The sequence below is a fragment of the Oryctolagus cuniculus genome, chromosome 12 (assembly GCF_051225735.1).
Source record: "Oryctolagus cuniculus isolate XC-2025 breed Fujian yellow rabbit chromosome 12, ASM5122573v1, whole genome shotgun sequence".
Taxonomy (NCBI): domain Eukaryota; kingdom Metazoa; phylum Chordata; class Mammalia; order Lagomorpha; family Leporidae; genus Oryctolagus; species Oryctolagus cuniculus.
In genome coordinates this window covers 112,955,561-112,977,950 of record NC_142878.1, presented here as the reverse complement: position 1 = coordinate 112,977,950, position 22,390 = coordinate 112,955,561, and the positions used below count along the sequence as shown (strand labels likewise).

At 43.1% G+C, this 22,390-nt stretch overlaps 1 protein-coding gene and 1 pseudogene across 8 annotated transcripts in view; one reads left to right on the top strand and one right to left on the bottom strand.

Moving 5' to 3' along the window:
• LOC127485933 (CLIP-associating protein 2-like) overlaps positions 1–3,126 on the bottom strand; it is a 99,462-nt pseudogene extending 96,336 nt beyond the window's left edge.
• A 15,373-nt stretch (positions 3,127–18,499) lies between these two features.
• LOC138844770 (uncharacterized) overlaps positions 18,500–22,390 on the top strand; it is a 62,969-nt gene continuing 59,078 nt past the window's right edge. For 4 of the 8 annotated variants that reach the window (XR_016217690.1, XR_011381157.2, XM_070054793.2 and 1 more), the window contains exon 1: positions 18,502–18,842. Coding sequence is in view for 2 of the 8 variants with exons in the window: in XM_070054793.2 (XP_069910894.1) it covers positions 18,828–18,842 (15 nt within the window). In the remaining 6 variants the exon portion in view is untranslated. Of the gene's footprint in view, positions 18,843–22,390 lie in introns of all 8 variants that reach the window. The other 4 variants (XR_016217691.1, XM_070054794.2, XM_070054792.2 and 1 more) reach the window with 2 other exon arrangements.

The following is a 22,390-nucleotide window of genomic DNA, read 5'->3' as shown; positions in this document are numbered from 1 at the left end:
ACACCTCAAAGAGAGCTGTAAATATCTTCAGAGTTTATATTTTCTGAATCATACTCAAATGCACTTGGAGATAATGTATCAAATCCACTAGCCTCTCCAAAAACATGTTGAACACCCTGCCATAAGGATCAGCAAATATTCTTGTGAAAATCTCACATAATCTTTTCAGGTCAACTCGACTTAAGGGTCTCTGATTTTTTTTTAAATAAGTTCTGCAGGCCCAGGAGTCGTTCCTTCCTTTCTGACCAATTGGAACTAGCACATCTATTAAGGACTTTTGCAGCATCTTCCATCTGCCTCATATATGTTGGACTACTACCATTTTGAGAACTATATAAGCCTTCTTAATAACCACTAGGCACATTGCTGTAGGCATCATCATCTGAAAACATTCCATATAATTCATATCTTTGAGCAGGTTTTTCCAGGGCATCTGCTACTGCCTCTTCCACATTGGAACCTGTGTTCAGGACTCTCATATCACTGACTGAAGATGACGGTCAGCTTGATTGACTGATCCCATACCCCAGACCCAGGGGTTGAAAAATCAAACAGGATTTGTGTCCTGGTTGCTCTCCTGATTTTCTTCCCAGCTGCATCCCTGACTCACATTGGTCAAGGAATATGACTATTCTGGGCAACTCAGAGTCTTGATGGGCTAGCATCTCTGCTACATCCCTGGCCTCTTGGTACCTTGTTTCTTTTCTGTACTAGGGCAAAATTGACCAGGACTCTTTGAACACCAGAACTCACAGTATAGAGGGCTATTGTGGACAGAACTCTTCCAGAAGACCCCGACTGGCTACCAGGCTGTGATTTGGAGACCATTTTCACTCAGCTTTGTCCTCTAGAATCCATCTTGGCATTTCCCATGCCAGAATGCGGTGCTGAAAGCTTTGCTCTCACCTGGCCTAGGAAGCATAGGAACCTGGATTCAGCGCACGTGCAGCCATCTGCACCCAACTGCCCACTTTGCACAGACTGCCCAGAAGCATGATGTGCCTTGGCACCAGCAAAAGTATTCACATCAATGTCACTTCGTGAACACTGCAGACTTCCTGGAAGGGAACTGGCTTTGCTGCTATCTGCTGATACTCTTCCAGCCACAGCTGACAGATTTGCTGTAGACCATTTGGAAGAAAAAGGGTAATTAAAACTTTCTTGTGAGCTAGATGAGGACCTGTCTGATTGTGGAAGAGATTCGACACTGCTGGAACTCTTCAAGTAGGCATGAATACTTTTGTTTAACAGGTAGTATTATAGACAGTGAGAGAGAGAGAGACAGATAAGTCTTCCTTCCATTGGTTCACTCCCCAAATAGCTGCTATGGCTGGTGCTGCACCAATTTGAAGCCAGGAGCCAGGTGCTTCCTCCTGGTCTCCTGTGAGGGTGCAGGGGCCCAAGAACTCTGGCCATCCTCCACTACTATCCCAAGCCACAGCAGAGAGCTGGACTGGAAGAGGAGCAACTGAGACTAGAACCTGGTGCCCATATGGGAAGCCAGTGCCTTAGGTGGAGGATTAACCAAGTGCGCCATGGCACCAGCCCCCCTCCTTAATTTTTTTGACCAAGACAGCTGCATGTCTTTGTAAGGAATGAGTCTGCCACTCTTGCAGCAAGAAATCTAAAAATTCAAATGAACCTATCCTCACAGACTGATTTTGATGTGCAATTGCATATTATTAAAGGCACAAGTCTGGACACATGTGTATTCTGAATGATGAACATGATTGCTGCACATCCAGAAGTTGCCATGTCTGTTCCAGCTATGGTAACACAAGCTTCCTGAACCACTTGGAATCTAAAATCCTTAGCTGCAAATTTAAATGACCCACCCAACAAGCATAAATGTGGAGAAAGCAATCATATTGTGCAGCTCCAGCAACCAGCAGTGACCAGATGTTCTTAAGTGCATTGGCACGCTGATCCCAGTCATGTTTGTCCTCTGACAAACTTTCCCTGATTTTATTTAATGTTTCTTCAAGTTCTTGACTAGAATAGATCTGAATAGAAGGGACATCTGTAAAAGCTTTTACAAAATCATCCTCATCTGGCCCAAGTCCTTGGGCCCTGCACCTGCATGGGAGACCAGGAGGAAGGCTTTGGATTGGTGCAGTGTGCTGGCCATGGTGGCTATTTGGGTGGTAAACCAAGGGAAGGAAGACCTTTCTCTCTGTCTCTCTTTGTCACTGTCTAACTCTGCCTGTCAAAAAAAGAACAAACCACAAAATCATCTTTGTCAATGGCTCCAGCACCTCCTTTTGAAGCATCTTCAAGCTAAGGGCCACCTGCTGAACCAGGTTTCCTTGCACTGTTAACAGGATTTCTGGACATTTTAGGTTCAGGAACCTTGAAGGCTGAAGCAGCTGATGATGGTCTATTTCCATCCCCTGATTTTTTCATCATCAAAGCGTTTATGTTTGCAGACACTCAAAAATCATACCACCTGGATTTTGCACTTCTTTAAATTTAGAAATGATCATTTTTAATCTAGCAGAAGGAATTCCTCTTGTTAAAGATCTACTCACACTTTCTCTCCCACATGTCTATAAATCTCCACTATACCCAATATTGCAGCTTCTCTCACTTGACTATTAGAATCTCCAAATAGGACACACAATGTTACACCAACTTGATGAGGACTAATGGCTGAGTCCCAAAATTGTTTAATGTTTCAATAAGACACAGACACATACCTTGTTGAGATAGAAAATTCTCGTTTTTAAAAACTGAAGCCAAGAGTCCCCATGCACACATAGGTGGTGCTACTTCATTCATGAACTTCAATATCACTGTTTGAGCTTCATCTCAAACCTTATTTTTGACATCTTCCATTCTATTAAAATTTCAATAATTTTTGCTGTGTAAGATTTAAATTGTGCTGAAAATTTATGAAAAAGGCACTTAAATTGCCAATCCCATTAATGATACCTGATCATTGCTCGATCTCACCCAGCCAATGAGCGCATCAATGATCTTGGCCAGGTGGCTCTGGTCATCTTCCAGGTCTGAGATGGCACTGGGGGTATTGAGATACAGCAGGAGTTCCTGGATGACCTGCAACCTGCTGCCAACATCCTTCTGCAACACCTGGGCACTGAAATACTCCATGCTATGGGGTTCCATGGCTGCAGCCAGTGAGGGGCCAACTTGTGCACAGCCTCCAGTGTGGGTAGGCACCGGGAACCCACAGAAAGTGCCCCAGAGGTGTGGCTCCTGGGGCTAGGCAGGCGGTGGGAGCAGTGCCAGGTGCCCAGCTACCCCCAAACTAATCAAACTTGCACCTGCTGAGCTCCAGCCCACTTCTGAGACATTTCTGTGCTAGGCAGTGAAATTTATTGTTTGAAGTTTGAGTTAGTTTGAACTGTAGGTGTTGGGTTTAAAAAGTGGAAAGGCACAACATCGCTGCTTTTATTGTTTCTATTTTTTGAAATGATTTATTTGTAAGTTAACTTTAAGCTTTGATTTTTTAAAAAAGATGTTATTTATTTACTTATTTTAGAGGTAGAGTTACAGATAGTGTGAGAGAGAGAGAGAGAGGGAAAGGTCTTCCTTCCATTAGATCACTCCCCAAATGGCCACAATGGCTGGAGCTGTGCTGATCTGAAACCAGGAGCCAAGAGCTTCATCCATGTCTCCCATGTGGGTGCAGGGGCCCAAGGACTTGGGCCTTCTTCTACTGCTATCCCAGGCCATAGCAGGGAGCTGGATTGGAAGAGGAGTAGCTGTGACTAGAACTGGTGCCCACACGGGATGCTGCACTGCAGGCCAGGGCTTTAACCTGCTGTGCCACAGCACCAGCCCCTGATTTTTATATTTAATTAGGCTTCAGAAAGTCAGACATCTAGCAAATTTCATAAAAAAGTGTCAAGGGAAAATAATTATTTCACATGTTTAAATTTTTTTTTGAGACTTTCAGCAATGCTCCCATTACTACTGCATTTGTGTTTTCTTTCTTTCCATAGTTAAAAAGTCCTATAGTCATTCAGGGCCTCTGGGGAGAGTGAGTCTGAATGAAGGCAGCCAATGGAAAAGCCTAAGGCTATGGTCACCTGTGCTCTCCAGGCCTTGTTCAGTCCCCCAGCATGTTAGCTCCTAGTGTAGGGGGCTGGGAAATTTCCAGAATGTCTTGAGCAAACTCCCCTGTGGTGGACATTGTTTTCACACTGGGAGAAGGGAAGAGGCTGTGCAGAGATGTCCAAACTGAGACGGGAATGCCAGGGGCGAGGGATCAGTAATGAGGCTGAGCAGAGAGCCTTGGTCTGTTCCCCTGAGCTTTAATGTGAACAATGGCCACTCAGTGTTCACAGATTTTTCAACCTTCTCTCTTTTGAGCTTCGGCACTCCATCTACAACTGAAGGCCAGAGTTGCATGCAGTTTTGAAAATGATTTGGGAGACTCAGAGCTGTAATAATACATCAGGTACTGGAATGAAGGTTTTGAACTTCCAGTAATAAGTACTGTGATTTAGAAGAGGGAGGCAGAGACATGGGAGATGGAAGTGTTGCAAGGGCATCACTGAAAACTAGTTAGGACAGGGCCACAGTGGGCACAATACTGGAGGAGTGGCCAGGCTTTCTCATCTTTACTTTCCTCCCCAAAGTTTTAGATGCATCTTTGTTTTAAACTCTACCATCTTTACAGAATATAGCAACTCCCTTTCGTTGTATTTACTTTCAAGAACAAGGAAAGTTCTAAGTTCCCACTTATTTCCTCCCTGTTCTGTTCAAGATTAGTGCTCCAAATTCACTAGAATACTGATGTCCATTGCATTGATGCATCCATGGTGACAATAGCATCATTCCCTCCTCAGAGGCATCACCATTTTTAGATTTTGAGACCATGTGTGTTAAGCCACAAATTCATCCTCAGGTAGCTGTCACATCATAGCTTCTATAAAGTTGAGGTATGCAAAGAGGGAGGGAGGGCAGTTGTGATTCCTGAGACCCAGAGGAGCTTTCTCATTGCATCCTGGCTTTTGTGACCTATCTGGAGTCTACTTTGGAATCTGGACCTGCTTCAGGCATTCTAGGGTGAATAGACATCACAGTGGGCTCAGAAGTCTCAAGGAAGAACTGGGTGCATTTTTTTCTCTCTGCTTTCAGCTTTTATGAATTGGAACATATGCTTCTCTTCCATCCTCTCTCTCTTTCCCTCCTATCTACTTTTCTTATATGCTTCTTGTTCTTTTAAGTGCTATTGCAGCTATCTCCAAGATGATCCCCAATGATCCTTATCAGTATTCACACCCTTTGCACACTCACTGAATCTGAGATAGCCCCGTAGAAACAGTAGTGTTATGGAAGAAATGACATGTTGAAGTAACACCTTGACAGTAGGGACTCCATTTTGGAGAAACTGGGACTCCATTCTGGGAAAGTACCCCCACGCCATGAGACTCTGGTCTGAAACTATGATCTAAAACAGTTGGACAATAGCAGTTCACTACATCACACCTGGCAGAGCATAAAAACCCCCTAGCATGATCACTCAAGCTTGGAAGTGGATAGGCTGCACCTGGGCTAATGATAAAACTGTAATTTGTCTATGTCCTACATATGATTAAAACCAATACCTGGATTAATGTCAAGATTATAATTGGAATTGTTAAGATTGTAATTGGTATTGTCAAGATTGTAATTGACACTAGTTTCACATAGGTTTTAGTTCAGCTTGACCCCAGTAACCATGTATTCCCCCCGATCCTAGCAACCATATATTCCCCTCCCAATTTTGCATTTTTTGCCTTTATAAACCCTGTTGCTTTGCGCTGCAGGGTCAAGAGTTCTTTAGGGCATGAACCCATTCTCCATGCCGGCAATAAAGGACCATCAAATTTTATCAATGTGTGGTGCTCCTTTGTTTACACTTACTCAGGTACAACAATGAGACTTTTGAGGCTGTGATAGACACCATTCCAATCTGCATTGGATCTTTCCTCTGAGGGAAATTCTCAGGCTGCTAGGATACCCAGGAAACCCTGTGGAGAGGCACATGTATGTAGAAATCAGGACATAGCCAAAGTCCAGTGACAGCTTGTCAACCATGTGAATGAGCTTTAAGTGAGTCCATCAGCCTCAGTCAAGCACTCAGATGACTGCAGCTCAGTGGATGTCTGACTTCAGCCGCAGGAAAGACCCTGCACCACACAGTTACTCAATCACTTTACGCATTCCCAGCTCACAGGATCTCTGAACAATAACAACTGATGATCTAATGATTCTTTTAAAGCCAGAGTTGGGATAATTTCTTGAGAGCAACATCAGATAGCCTAAGTAAGGACATTTTTGTTTGTTGGAAAAGAAATTTTCTTGGCTTGCTTATTGTCTTATATCTAACTGTGCTTAAAGACCATTTTACCTCATACAGTTGTTCCCCTAGAAGCATGCAGTGGCAGCAGGGAGGCATGTACGCTATGATCCTGAAGTGCTCGGTGTTTACCATGAGGCCAACTGCAGCCGTTATTATGTGTGGATGCCTTGGTTGTTCCTGGCTTTAGGACTATGACTGTCTTGCAGGCCTACACCGTTGGGCTGCATCAACCTGCTGCTGTGGGGGCTGTTTCTATAGAAAGCAGGAGGGGAAGAAGAGAACCTCAGCATTGGGAACTTGGGAGACAGGAGGAATAGGACTCTTTCAAAGAAAAATGGGCTCAGATTTTTTAAAGCTTTCTTTTTTTATTTGTATTTATTTGTTGAAGAGACAGTTATAGAAAGAAAAAGGAGACAGGAAAGAAGAGAAGGAGAGTGCTGGAGGGAGAGAGGGAGAGAGAGAGAGAGAGAGGAAGAATCTTTCATCCACTGGTTCATTCCCCAAAAGGCCACAATAGCTGGGATTGGGCCATGTCAAAGTGAGGAGCCAGTCACTCCATCCAGGTCTCCCACATGGATGGCAGGAGTGCAAATATTTGTGCCATCCTCCACTGCCTTTCTATGTACAGAATCAGGGAGCTAGATCAGAAGTAGAGTAATCAGGAGAATACCCATATGAAATGCTGGCACTGCAGGCTGTGCCTCAAGCCACTTCTTGTGGGCTCATTTCTTGTGGTTGATTTTTCTGGGGTCTTTCTTTAGAAAAGTAGAATATTGGCAGACAGCTCTGTGATGTAGCAGGTAAAGCTGCCACATGTGGAATCAGCATTCCATATGGGAGCCAGTTCATGATCTTTCCTCTCCACTTCCTGTCCAGCTCTCTGCTGATGTTCCTGGGATAGCCCAATCACCTGGCCCCCTGAGACCCTGTAGGAGATCAAGAAGAGGCTCCTGGCTTAATCCCAGCCCAGCTCTGGCCATTGCAGCCATCTAGAAAATGAACCAGTGGACAGAAAATTCTCTCTCTCTCTCTCTCTGTCTAAATTTTTTTAAATGAAAACAAAATAGGTAACAGAAAATGTAAACCAGGGAGAGTTCAGGTGACATAAAAGGATCAGTTCCACATCAGTAGACACATAAAAAAGGAAAAGTGGTGTATTTTACCTTTAGCAGACTTTACTTTTCCCTTCTTCTCTTTCCTATTCTCCATTGAAGAAATGGCTTGCCACTGGGGCACTGGCATCAGGACTTCTGAGGCCTTGGAAGGCAGGATATGGGTAAGGAGAAGTCCAAAGGAGGAAAGTATGGGTGAAAGGGAATAGCATTTGGGAGTCGCCCATGCCATATTTTTTCAGCTTCTACCTCCCTCCTGTGCTATAGAGTCATCTCTACTTTTTCAAACACCATATTATTTCTCTTAAACACCGCATTATTTCTCTTACAGTGACCAAGTATGCTTTAGTAGGAAATGAGACTACAATTGCACACACATTCATTGCATGCCCACCTGAACTCTCATAATCACGTGGTACTTCCATTATGAAATTTAGTGCCTCCTGCTTCACAGCACCTGCTTATATATGTGTGTTTGTAGGCTTGAAGTGGATTCTAAACTCAGATAATTACAGAGCTTTGTTCTCTTTTCTTGAAGAGGGTCCCATCCATGTTCCTGAAGGTAAAGTCTTATCTGTGCCTCAATTTGGTCCATCATGGCCATTTCACATCTTTCTCTCAAGAATGTTCACTTATTTATTTACTTATTTCTTTAAATGCTTATGGCATAATGTAGTGCATATTTTAAAGACCTGTATCACCAATTTCCTTCCTAGATTTAGGCACCAAGTCCTTCCAGACCTAGGCCAAGCTAGTTCATGCAACTTACCAGGGTGCACCTGAATTTTTAAAGATTCATTTATTTATTTGAAAGGAAAAGTTACATAGAGGCAGAGACAGGATTGGGGAGAGAAGATCTTCCATCCACTGGTTCACTCACCAAATTACTTCAGTGGCTGGAGCTGGGCTGATCTGAATCCAGGAGCCAGGAGCTTCTTTTAGATCTCACATGGGTGTAGGGGGCCACACATCCAGGCCATCTTCTGCTGCTTTCTCAGGCCACAGCAGGGAACTGGATCAGAAGTGGAGCATTTGTGTATTGAACCAGTGCCCATATGGGATGACAGCAATGCAGGTGGTGGTTTCACCCACTACACCAGTGTCAGCCATGATTTATGCCTGATTCAAGATTATCTTCTGGGGCCAGTGTTGTGGCATTGAAGTTTCAGCCACTGTTTGTGAAACTGGCATCCCATATGGGTGCCAGTTTGAGTCCTGGCTGTTCCACTTCCTATCCAGTTCCCTGCTAATGCATCTGTGAAGGAAGCTGAAGATGGCCCTAGTATTTGGACCTCTGACACCATGTAATAAGACACTCCTAGCTCCTGGTCTTGGCCTGGCCCAGCCCTAGCCATTGCAGCCATGTGGGAAGTTAACCAGTGAACCAGGCCAAACCCATGGGGAAGGAACTCAATTTGGGTTTCCCACTTGGGTGGCAGGGTTCCTAGTACTTGGGCCAAATTGTGATGCTTTCCCAGATGCATTCAAACGGAGATATATTGAAAGCAGGACAGGCAGCATGTGAAGTTTTAAGCTTTTTGTTTAGTGAGAGAAATACATAGGAGAGTGAGGGCTCTATCTAAAAGAGAAAGGGAAATATGGGTTCATACCAAGCACCAGAAGCCAGCTACTTGGAGGAGCATTCTAGTGGGAAAGCATGGGTCAGGTGGCCAGAAGACCATGTGCCCCAGAGGCACAGAGCAGCAAGGGGATTCAGGGCAAAAGGAAGAAGAAAAAGGGTAAAGGGCAAAATGTCAAAAAAGCCAGGTCCACTATACTTCAGGCCTTTCATCCACTTCCCAAGTGGAGTGGTTAACTAGTCTGGCAGATGGGTACACAGGTGTGGCCAGGAAGGGGCATGAGATCACACAGGGGACATGGTGAAGGTGTGGCCTTCCAGCTCACAAACCTGATCAATCCTGTCCTATATGCCTGCCTACAACAATTAGAGACATAGATATGTGACAACATTTTCCTATTAAAAAAAGATTGAAAACTCTCTTTTAGTGTTTGATTTATTTTCTAGGCTAAATAAATTTATCCTTTAGGAGCAATTATTCCAAATAGTATTATGATAACTTCCTTTTCATTTTAGTAAAGACAAACAATGAATTTAAATGGAGGCAGAAGGGGCCAGCATTGTGGTACAGTGGGTTAACATGCAGCTTCTGATGCTAGCAGTCCATGTAGAAGTGGTGATTCAAACCTCAGCTGCTCTGCTTCTGATCCAGCTTCTTGCTAATACACCAGTATTACACTCACTCCCTGCCAATACACCAAAGAAATCAGCAGATAATGACTCAAATACTTGGGCCCTGGCCACTCCTGTGGGAGACGTGGATAAAGTTCCAGGCTACTGGCTTCAACCTGGCTCAGACTCAGCTGTGAACCAGGAAATGGAAGACCTTTCTGTTTCTCTAACTTTCTCTTTCAAATAAATAAACAAATCTTTGAAGAAAAAAGAAAAGAGCTTCAGAAAACATTTATTTGTATGCCCCCCTACAGTAAAACAGATACTGTGTCTACCATACCATAGGCACAATCCTAAGAAATACCAAAAAATATAAATAGAGAATGGATTCTGCCCTATATTTAAGTTTATATACATGTATATATGATATATATGTATGTATATAAACAAGGAAGAACAGAAAAGTATAATTTGCCAATTCTACAAATGAAGTGAAGAACTTAAAGTAAGGGTATAGAGGAGGAAATCGTATATAAGTCTGGGAAGCTCAGAAAATGCTGCAAAAGTAATGTCATATTTTGACAAATGGATTAAGCACAAAGATATTGTGAGAAGGTTATTCTAGACAGGGAAGCATGAGCAAAATATGAGCTATGAAACAACATGGCAAACGATGGGTATGAAAGTCATGTGATAAAATAAGAATATATTTGATGGGAAAGAGGCAGAGTGATAAATGGCAAAGTCAGAGCCAATCCACAAATGACATGGGTTATACTAGAATGTGAACCTTTACCTTCATTAAATTGCAATCCACTCAATAAGCAGTTGTTATGACATGAAAAATATACTTTATAATGGCCACATTAAGGGCTATGCTATAGCAGATTAAACCACTGCTTGTAGTGCTGGCATCTCATATGGGGGCTTGCTCAAGTTCCAGCTGCTCCACTTTTGATAATTTGTCTGGGAAATCAGTGGAGGACAGCCCAACTACTTGGGCCCCTATACCCTTATGGGTGACCCAGATGAAGCTCCTGGCTCCTGTCTTTGGCCTGGAGCAGCCTTGGCCACTGCAGACATTTAGGGAGTGAACCAACAGATGAAAGACCTCTCTCTCTCTTGCTCTCGCTCTCTCTTCTTGCTCTCGCTCTCTCTCTCACTCTCTCTCTCTCTCACTCTCCTTCTCCTTCTCCCCATTCCTCTCTCTTTCTGTCTCCTTCTCTTTCTCTGTAATTCTGCCATTTGAATAAATATGAATGAATGTGGGGAGCAATCCGGACTAGACTAAGTTACTCGAATTAAGACTTATTCTATGCATCTGCTCTCCCACAATATGGCGCTGGGAGAGAAGTAAACAGCTTCCGCACAGCTGCCTCCAGTTCAACCAATTAACTGTAGGACTTGCTCCTGATTGGAGGAGAGCAGCGTACTCGGCGTGTGGGCAGCCGAGTTGGGATTGGTGGAGGAGGACTATAAAGGAGGAGAGAGACGGCATGCACCAGGAACATCTATGGGGAACATCTAAGGGAACCCGTGCAGCCCCCCAGAGAGCCGGCCGGCGGTGTGCCGCTCCCCTGCGGAAGTGGGGAATGCGGCCAGGGGGAACTGCCCTTCCACGGAGGTGGAAGGGATAGTAGCCAACCCGGGAAGAACCAGCAGCAAACCCGGGGAGGGCCGAGCAGACGAAAGAACAGCGCAGGGTCCTGTGTTGCTCCTCCACGAAGAGGGGGAGCGACAAATGAATCTTTTTTAAAAAGGCCATTTTAGAAACAATATAAAGATACATGATTATGTATTCAGGATATGATGTACCAGATCATTCACAAGACGCATCTAGATAATAGATTTGGATAAGGGGTAGATGAATACACTCAGGAAATACATATGCATTAAAAATATCTTTCAGCTGGTGCCGCAGCTCACTAGGCTAATCCTCCACCTGGGGTGCCAGCACACCGGGTTCTAGTCCCGGTCGGGGCGCTGGATTCTGTCCCGGTTGCACCTCTTCCAGGCCAGCTCTCTGCTGTGGCCTGGGAGTGCAGTGGAGGATGGCCCAAGTCCTTGGGCCGTGCACCTCATGGGAGACCAGGAGAAGCACCTGCCTCCTGCCTCCGGATCAGCGCTGTGTGCCAGCCGCAGTACGCTGGCCACAGCGGCCATTGGGGGGTGACCCAATGGAGAAGGAAGACCTTTCTCTCTGTCTCTCTCTCTCACTGTCCAGAAAAATATCTTTGAATTTTGAAACTACAGATATCAACATTTGTTTTAAGGGCACAAAATATACTTTCATTACAGTATATAAATATTTATTTCTGGGCTAATGACAATATGTATTTTTCAGTTTAATGAAAATACTTAATATTAAAGTAACAACCCAAGGTGCTATGGAATAACTATTTGAATGTTAATCTTTAAATTTTAAGATGTAAACTAGAAATGCCTGTTATTATAGAGTAATAAAACATTTTAAATACTACCATGATATAAAAGATACATATATAACCATATTTTTAAAATCACAAGGTTGATATATTCACTTTGAAACATCATATTATAATAAAATTCTTTGAAAAGTTTAAGAAAAATATATATATGAAAAAAGAATGCAGAGACTTCAAAGACTTTTCCAACAAAATAATGTTTTTTAATTCCATTTATAGGGATTCATACAATCTTCCTTCCTTCCTTCCTTCCTTCCTTCCTTCCTTCCTTCCTTCCTTCCCTCCTTCCTTCCTTCCTTCTGTCTTTCCTTCTTTCCTTCTTCATTTATTTGAAAGACAGAGTTACAAATAAAGAGAGGGAAAGCTAGATCCTCCATTCACTTGTTCAGTCCACAAATGGCCACAATGGCCATTTATTTATTTGGGTCAGTCTAAATAAAGAGCCAGGAGCTTCTTCCAGGTCTCCCATGTGAGTGCAGTGGCCCAAGTATTTGTGCCATTACCTGCTGCTTTTCCAGGTGCATTAGCAGAAAGCTGGATCAGAAGTGGAGAAGCCAGGACTCAAACCAATGCCTATATTGGGATGCTGGCATCCCAGGCAGCTTATGCCACAATGCTGGTCCCTATTTTTGGAATATTTGAAGAATCTTACAGCTTTAATGTTTTGGCCAAATGATTAAGACACCTGCTCTCCATAATGAAGACCCTGAAGTTGATATCTGGTTGTGCCTCTGGCCTCCAATTTCACCCAAAAGCAAGCCCTGAAAAGCATTGGTGATAACACAATTAATTAGAATCCTTCTACCCATATGGGAGCTCAGGATTAAGTTTTTGGTCCTGGCTTCTTCCCATTTCAGGCAGTTGGAGAGTAAATCAGTGGGCATGATGGGAGCTATCTCTCAATCTCTCTCTCTGAGTTCCTTGTTCCCAGATTTTGCCTGGCCTAACCCCAGCTATTGTGCATATTTGGGGAGTAAGTAAATCAGCAGGTGGACAATCTCCCTGGTTCTCAAAGAAAAAAAAAATACATGCAATTAAAAAGCCCTGAAAATAACATGTGAGAATTTTTTAAAATTTTGATTTCTGGTGTTGATTTATATTTTAATTCCATTTCAGTTGAGAAATGCACTTGGCAAGATTTCAATTTTCTAGAACTAGTAGTTGAGACATTTTCTGAATTAACAGGTGCTCTCACCTGAAGAGTAGTTAAGAATATGTGTTCTGGGACTGGTGTTGTGGTGTAAGGGGTTAAGCCACTGCCAATTCTGAACCAGCTTCCTGCTAACGTACCTGGGAAATGAGCTGAAGATGGCTAAGTGCTTAGCCCCTAAACCCATGTTAGAGACTCAGAAGACGCTCCAGTCTCCTGGATTTGGCCTGGCCTACCCCTAACTGTTGTGGTCATTCGGGGGAGTGAACCACTAGAAGGAAGATCTCTCTCTTTGTCCCTTCCTCTCTCTCTCTGTAATTATGCCTTTCAAATAACTAGATAAATAAAACTTTTTTTTTTTTTTTTTTTTTTTTTTTTTTTTTTTTTTTTAGAAAAAGAGCATGTGTTCTGATGCGGCCAAGTAGAATGCTTCTTATAGAATTGTTAGAAAAGTTGATCTCCACTGTTGTTCACATCTGCTGTTTCATACTGATTTTATTTCTGGTAGTTCTATCTTTTCTTGGATATCAGGTTTTGACATTTCCTTCCACTTATTCTGTTGCTGTCTGATTCTCCTTCTACTGTGTCAATATTTTCTTTTTTTTATTGAGTAAATATAAATTTCCAAAGTACAGTTTCTGGATTACAATGCCCCCCCCCACATAATTTCCCTCCCACTCGCACCCCTCCCATCCCCCACTCCCTCTCCCATTCCATTCACATCAAGATTCATTTTCAATTCTCTTTACATACAGAAGATCGATTTAGTATATATTAAGTAAAGATTTCATCAGTTTGCACCCACACAGAAACACAAAGTGTCAAATACTGTTTCAGTACTAGTTATAGCATTTTCATTGAGTATTATTCATCATAGCTAATTCACTGCAGCCAAGATTTGGAAGAAATGTCACTGTAAAGATGAATTTGTGAAGAAAATGTAGTCCATACACACAGTGGGATTTAATGCAGCCATTGGAAAGAAGAAATTCCTTGACATGGATGAAATTTGAGGACATTATGATAAGAAAATAAGCCAAACAAAGAAAAATACTATAAGATTCCACCTAATTAAGTCTTTAAAGCACTCAAAATGCTAGAAGTAGAAATATGGTTCTGGATGGCAGGAAGGGTTTACTCTTTAATGAGATGAAGAAGTACTGGAGATCCATTACACAAGGATGTGTTTGTGTGTGTATCACTACTGAACTGTACATGTAGATGTTAAAGATGGTAAAGTTAGTATGTGCTTTTATCATAATTATCAATTGGCGGTTATTTTGTTTGTGAGATGCTGTATCTAAATCCTCTTGTACCTTACCCTAAAAATGGCCCTGCCTGTGGTCTTAAGTCACTCTGAGATTGCATGTGAGCATAGCTGTTATCAGGTCACTCCCAGGTGGATGATTGGCAGTCCATGACTGGTGTGTCCAGAAATATCGAGAAACATTGCAAATATGTGTGGTGAGTACAGGAAACATAGCTGAGTAGAGAAATTCACAGTGCCCTGAAGAGTCAGTGTATTCTTCCATGAGTTCAATAAACACAGTGGTAAAAGGTGCTGGAAGAGGCCCATATAGTATTGAGGGAGGAGAAAACAGAGGGTTAGAGTAGGCAACAAGAAGGAATTGTGTGTTTGTGTACAAAAGTTTTAAATGTATAAAAATTTTACTTGAGATTTAATGGAGTATTTTCATAATTTCTTTTTTTTTTAATTTATTTTTTGACAGGCAGAGTGGAGAGTGAGAGAGAGAGAGAGACAGAGAGAAAGGTCTTCCTTTTCCATTGGTTCACCCTCCAATGGCCACCATGGGTGGCACGCTGCGGCCGGTGCACCGTGCTGATCTGAAGTTAGGAGCCAGGTGCTTCTCCTGGTCTCCCATGCGGGTGCAGGGCCCAAGCACATGGGCCATCCTCCACTGCACTCCTGGGCCATACCAGAGAGCTGGCCTGGAAGAGGGGCAACTGGGACAGAATACAGCACCCCGACTGGGACTAGAACCCGGTGTGCTGGCACCGCAAGGCGGAGGATTAGTTTATTGAGCCACGGTGCCAGCCTATTTTCATAATTTCTTCAAAGTATTCATTCACAGTTCCTTCCTTGTTTCCAACAAACCAGTTTCCTTCTTGTTAATTAGTGTTATTTGCAATTATAATATAGTTTTAACTTATTTGAGAGACAGAGAGAGAAAGTGACACAGAGAGGAAGAGAGCTCTCATTTGCTAGGTCAATCCCCAAAGGTCTGCAATCACTGAAACTGAGCCAATACCAAAAGTAAGAGCCAGGAACTCAAATTGGTGCCCGGAACCAAAATACTTAATCCATAATGCATTAGGAAACTGAATTCAGGAGCTGGAGGCAGATATCAAACCCAGCCACTCTGATTGAGAAAGATATCTTAAATGATAAGCTAAGTAGATGCTCATCTTTATCAAATTTTTTAAATACATGAAGTATATGGAAAATATCATTTCTTTACTTTTGGCCATGCAGTAAGTGCATAACAAAATAAAAGTTGGGGTAATGTGACAATTTTTGAATGATTAGTGAAGTCACATTAAATTGAGTTTCCTTCTATCTATTTAACAGATAGATACATTTAGATACAAAAGAAATAATGACAACTGATATCATCTAACAAAGGTAAATGCAATAGGAGTGGCCAGAGACTCCAGTAGACACAGTTTTGTGCTCCACCAGAGGCAAAATCCAGCCCTAATGATGAAACTATAAATCCCAATGAGTGGCCACACACATAACATGTTTCAAGTCTGCAAGGAGTACTTATATTTTGCAAGAACTTTCTGTAAAGCCTCACACTATGTGCATGCCTATGTTTGTTTTAAGGAAATATTATTTGCTGGACCTTTTGCAGGAAGGACAGGCAGAATGTTAGCCACATGAGTCCCTTCTTCACAACTTCAAACATGACTACTACCACCAATTCAGATTTAAGAAGTCAGCTGCTAACCTTGGCTGTGCATCTTGGGGAAGGGGCAAATGGAATGTACTAACTGCTATCTCTTTGCTCTGTTTCTAGCCTGCAAACCTCTCCTCCCCTTCTCTAGTAGTCCCAGCTAAGAAGTCAGCCAGTTCACTCACTCACCAGTCTGTCTTGCAAACCCTATGCCCTACTTTCCCTGTGTCAGACCCTCAGATCATGCATGTGGGTGAGCACATTGGCCAACACCTAATGTTGCACATACTCTGTGCACTGTGACTCACAACCTGCATACATTAACCAGAATCTCATCTGGTGGCCTCTCAGCATCACCCACCCAGATTATTGTGCTCAACCCAGGCAAAGCTTAGAGGAGCATAAGAGAAAGGACATAGGATCAGGAGATCAGCCCACCTTCCGAGGGCCCCTGCCATGTCACCCCCTGAAAATGCCATTGCTATGGCAACTCTCCAACCTTGCAGCAGTGCTTCCTCCTTCCTCTGACTTTAGGTCTCCATGTATCTGTTGGCCTCAGCAGGCACTCCAGGTGCCTAGATCTATCAATACACCATACAAAGGATTGCTCAATAAATGCTTATTAAATAAATAAATGGAATGTCTTGCATAGCTAGAGTGAACATTTAAACTGTGTGGCCCTGGATGATCTCTGTTTATGCTTTTCAACCCTGTGTACTGATTTATATGTCCCTTTTATGATCAAATTTGTATCAGAACAACAAATTATATATCCACCTAATTGTGGCAGTCATCAAACAGACTTAATCCTTTACTAGACAGTTTTTGGAGGTCAGAAATCTTATTTGTTAATTTTTTATATTTTCACTTATTCATTCAATTAAGAGACTGTCAAGATGCTGAGTTACAATATCAATGCAAGCACATTTCTTGTCCTCATGAAATTTTCAATTTGGCAAGAAAGAGGAATCTACTGAAAGAATATTGCCTAGGGTAGTAAATACTAGTGTGAAGCAAATGGATGAACGTTTAAGCATTCCTAATCCAGCAACAGCCTAACCCCATGGACTATAATGGACAGAAGTAATCATAAACATAGAACTCCATGTCATCCAGTTATCCAGTTACATTTTTACTTAAAAGCTTTAAAAAAAAACCCACACATATTCTTAAGAATACTTATATGTGCTTCCTTGATATTAAACCTAAGAAAAATGACCATGGAATAATAGCAACTTTGAATCTCCTTCCTTTTTTAGACAAGTTATAATTGTTGGTGGTTCTCTATAGTGTAGATTATTTCTCACTGTTTTTCCAGATGAGAAATCTGGGGTTTTATAAACTAAGCCCCAAGACAAAACAAACATTTCCTAAACCAGTAGTAGATTTGGTTGACCTTGAACCCAGATCTTTTAGTGATATCACCATGGGTAAATGCTGAACTCTTTGTACCTCAGTTTCTTCTTTGTAAACTCCTGATGATACTGTCTCCAGAATTAATCTAAGGTATAAATGATATGATGTAAGGCATTTAGTCTCTTAACCCGGCTCCTATAAGACACACAACAATGTTAGTTCTGTATCCAGTTCCCTTGTTTGTTTCTGTGCTTGGTGCATTAAAAGATGGTGAAAAATAATTTGAAAAGAAGTATAGGGGCCGGCATTGTGGTGTAGCATGTAAAGCCACTGTCTGCTGTGCTGGCATGCCATATGGGTACTGGTTTGAGTCCAGGCTGCTCCAGTTCCTATCAATTTCTCTGCTATGGCCTGGCAAAGCAGAGGAAGATGGCCCAAGTACTTGGGCCCCTGCATCCACGTGGGAGACCTGGAAGATACTCCTGGCTTCAGATAGGCTCAGCTCCAGCCATTGCAGTCATTTGGGGAGTGAATCAGTGCATGGGAGACCTCTCTCTCTCTCTCCCTCTCTCTGTCTCTCTCTCTGCCTCTGCCTCTCTGTAACTCTGCCTTTCAAATAAATAAAATTCTTTAAAAACTAATCATAAACATCAATAAAAAACATATAAAAATTGTATTCTCAAAATTGGATGTTAAACTATGCCTTCTACACCTCTTCTAAAAGTTATATTATATTAGTAGTTATTTATTATTTGAGAGAAATTTCCAGGGACAAAGCAGCAAATAAGACTTTTCCAGAAGAATGCATTTTATGAAGGAGTAAAGATTTGTGTATCAGTTATCAGCAGCGGGTGTCACTCGTTAAGATTTTTGTTCAGGAAAGGAAGCATACCAACTGATCCTTGAGATTCTGAGGTGAGAAGGAAGAGAAGGAGAATGTAAACAAAAGCAAATGCCCTCTGAAGCCCTTGGGGAGAGCCAGATGCCCCAGCCTGGACTCCATTTCCCAGAGTCCTCAGGTGTCCCGACGTATTCCGTGTTACGAAAGAATCGGCGCGTGCGCATTCCTGCCCTCTGAGTTAGGAACAAAGGAAGCTCATTCAGTACCGTGAGGCTGCTCTGACTGCTCTGATCCTTCCCACACAGTCACTGCCTCTCGCTCCACACTGCAATCCCAGGCAGTTTGCAAACACACACCCAGAGCCTCCCACCCGTGCTGCTGCGCCTCTTCATTTGCTGCCTGTGGGTCCCACGTGCTGGGGACTTTCTCTGCCCCACACTCTACTTTGCTCCTCTGTGCCCGGAAGAAAGAGGACGTGCTCCCTGGACTTTCCACGGCAAGTATGGAGAATAAGAAGGTGCGCAGATTCGTGACGGGGGAAGGGGTGGGTGCTAGGGCGGCTGGCGGCTCCCAGATGTGGCTCACTTGCTTCTCAGTGATCCTGGCAGCTTTTCCGTGCAAAGTCAGGGCTGGAATCCGGGCTGTCCCGTCTCCCATCGCCGCTTGCAGCCTCCCAGCTCAAGAACAGTAGCAAGCTACCTCGCCCAAACTTTCCTTAACGTGCTTTATTTTTTAGTTATAAGGGGAGGGTTAACGGATTGGGGAGCTGCACAAGTAGGACAGATAAGAGCACAGCGAAGATCAGCAAGATTCCTTTTCTCTAAATATTTAAATATATTTATTTAAATATAAATAAGGCCGGTTCTCACTTTGAGTGGATAGGACTATGCCATCTGGTCGGGCCTCCTGCTATATCCAAAGGCCATTCCAGCAGGGTGGGTCTTGATAGCCTTCAGCAGGGAGCCCGAGGGGGCAGGGGGTTGGAGAAGGAGGATCAGACTAGAATCTGCTCCAAGGCCTGCATCCTGCGCTCCCTGGCCCGGTGGGGTCCCTGTGGGCATAGCTGGCAGCTGGTATCCTAGTGTTCAGTTGACCTTTTCCAAGCGGGAGCAGTATGAAGGGTGTGCTGAAGCTTTGTGGATTTACCTCTCTTCCATGTTTAGTTGACAAACTTTTTTTTCAATCTTGAATTTGAGGCCATGGAATCATAGCTGTTGCTTTATTTGGCTGCTTTTTGATGTCCATCTTCAGCCCTTCTTTCTGTTAGCAAGGATGTCAACTGTTATTACTGTTAGGAAAAGAGTTGCAGATTGGTGCCTCCTCACACAGGGCACCACAATGTTAAGAAAAGAGGTGCAGAATAGAGAGCAGGCAGTGTGTGGATTTACAGCCAGACTGAATTTATTCAGAGAAAATAAATTCGTAGAGGTGTGTGACCAACTGCCTTCACATACATTGATGGACTATGTGGCAGGATGCCCGGACCCCCAGGGGCTGTAACTTTTATATTTTAGGAGGGATTGGGATGGGAGTGGAGATAGGGGGCCACAGGTGGAGGGGAATTCCTGGAACTGGGTGGGGCTTTGGGTACTTGGAAAAGAATGCAGGGTGGGGTATGAAGGCAGTAGGGTGTGAGACTCAATTGAGATTCAAGGGCAAGGAATACATTCCAATGTTTATCTTTTTTTTTAAGGTTTTATTTATTTATTTGAAAGTAAAAGTTACACACAGAGGGAGAGAGAGGCAGAGAGAGATAGAGATAGAGAGAGGCCTTCCAAAAATGGCCAGAGCTGTAGCTGCACTGATCCAAAGCCAGGAGCCAGCAGTTTCCTCTGGGTCTCCCAGGCAGGTGCAGGGGCCCAAGGACTTGGGCCATCTTCTACAGATTTCCCAGGCCATAGCAGAGAGCTGGATTGAAAGTGGAGCAGCTGGGTCTCAAACTGGTGCCCATATTTGCATTTCAGGCCAGGGTGTTAACCCACTGCACGCAGCGCTGGCCCCATGTTGATCTATCTTTTGGGCGATGAGCAAGAATGGCTTATATCCTTCTTCCATCAATTACCTGCCACTGATCTCTTTGCAAAGTGAGCTGAAATTAACAGAGTCTATCTACCTGTGGGTTAACTGGAGCTATTTTAATCTGGATCTGCATAAAGTGGAGGACCATAAAAGCATAAATATAGAAAAGTAATACTTTTTCTCTGCCCAGTTCTTTACAGTCACCCAATGATCCTCCAAGCTGATTATCTTACAGTCCATACAGTTTTAATTGAAAGGGCCCGTTACTTGCCTTGCTGGGGTTCCATGTTTAAGCCTATGACATTTTTGACATGTGAGGATATTAGTTCTATAGTTTCATAATGACTGTGGTCTGTGGAAGCATCTATACAAGTTGTTAATGTGAGGAAGGGTAAGAAAGAAGAGAGATGACAAAAAGTGCATACCTCTCTACAGAGTTGCCTGCATAGTGGAGTAGAAGGTGTGACTTTGAAAACTATTTCTGAGTTTCAGGATAATGAAGTTTTCACATGCATAACTGTGTTTCAGTGATTCATGTGTTGTGGTATTTCACAGATTACTAATTGTTGAGCACAATGAGGCCATCTAGGAAGTAAAAATAGAAAGTGAGTCCTGGATAGTGTCCTTAGCTCAGTTGGAAAGTGAATCCTGGATACAGCCTGGAACACCTTTTGGGAATCCTATGTGGGTGGCAGGGACCCAAGTTATTAGGTTTGGAATAGCTCAAGTTCTGGCCTTTTGTACCCTCAGAAGGAGAGATAGGAAAAGGAGACAGAGACTGACCTCAACAGAGACAGTTTGCTTTCTGGGAAGCAAAGGGGGGTGCAGCCCATCTCAGAAGAGGGCTGTTGGCAGGTGAGTCAGGACAGCAGGCTTTATCCAGTGAAGAGGGAATTTTTCACTAAAAGGGGTGGGGAGGTGTAGAAAGCAATTGGGGGATAATGGATGTCTAGCTTTTCTGTTTCACAAGATGCTCTGTGCTACTTATCAGCTTTGCTATTTGCATTGCAAGGACACATGAAGGGTTGGTTTGGCAACTTGGGTCTCCACAAAGTTGAGGAAGTGGGTTAAGAAAAAAGAGAGGAAAGGATAGGTGGGACAAGTCCCTTACAGCTTTTGGGATATCTGCTGCCTTTCCCAGGCCTGTTCATGGAAAACTGGGTTGGAAGTAGAGCAGCTGAGACTTGAACTGGTGCTCATATAGAAAGGTTGTTTTGCAGGAGGTAGCTTAAACCAGTGTGCCACAGAACTAGGTCATCCACAGACAATTTGAAGTGGAAGTGGTGGCTATGAAAGTGCACTCTAGAATTACAAGGGAAATGGAAAAATGTTTCTTCTAACTCCAGTAGGTTCTAGGGGCCTTTAGTGGACATTGGCTCTGTCTTGGCCAGTAACCAAAGTGAAAGAAGTCAGAACTTTAGCTAACATTTTACTTTAAATCAGAGGTGGGAAACAGCCAGTCCATGAAATCATCTGTTCTGGCCCTGCCAAGGCAACTGCATGTGGCATTGTATACTCAACCTACAGCATATAACTTTTAATTTGGTAATTTTGTGTGATCCATGAATGATGTCATAAATATACAAATGATCTTGGCAGGAAAAAAAAAATCCTCACCCCTGTCAAATGTTAATGGCAGATCCAAGGCAGTTTACAAGTCTGTTTAAGTGGGAATGAATGGCTACAATTACCAATCCTGTGGAAGACAGACACTTCTAGACAACACATCCCAAAGACATCAATTCTGTTTCTACATACTGTCAAAGATATCAATCATGTGGTTGAAAATGACTTTATTACTTTCCAGAAAGAGAAATACGAGTCCTGCGTGATGAGAGAGGTGTGTGCATCAAAAATAATGTTGCTACTGTTGGCTTCAGAACCTGGTTCTGGAACAGTCTTAAGTGACATGTGGAGATGCATGTTTATGGCCAGTGTGCATGAGGTATCATGTGCACAGTTTGTACAACTCATGTGTACAGATGTTTTTTCCTAGATGTGCATGATGTGGAGATTCTTCAGTGTCTGGTCTTTGTTGGGGGAGAT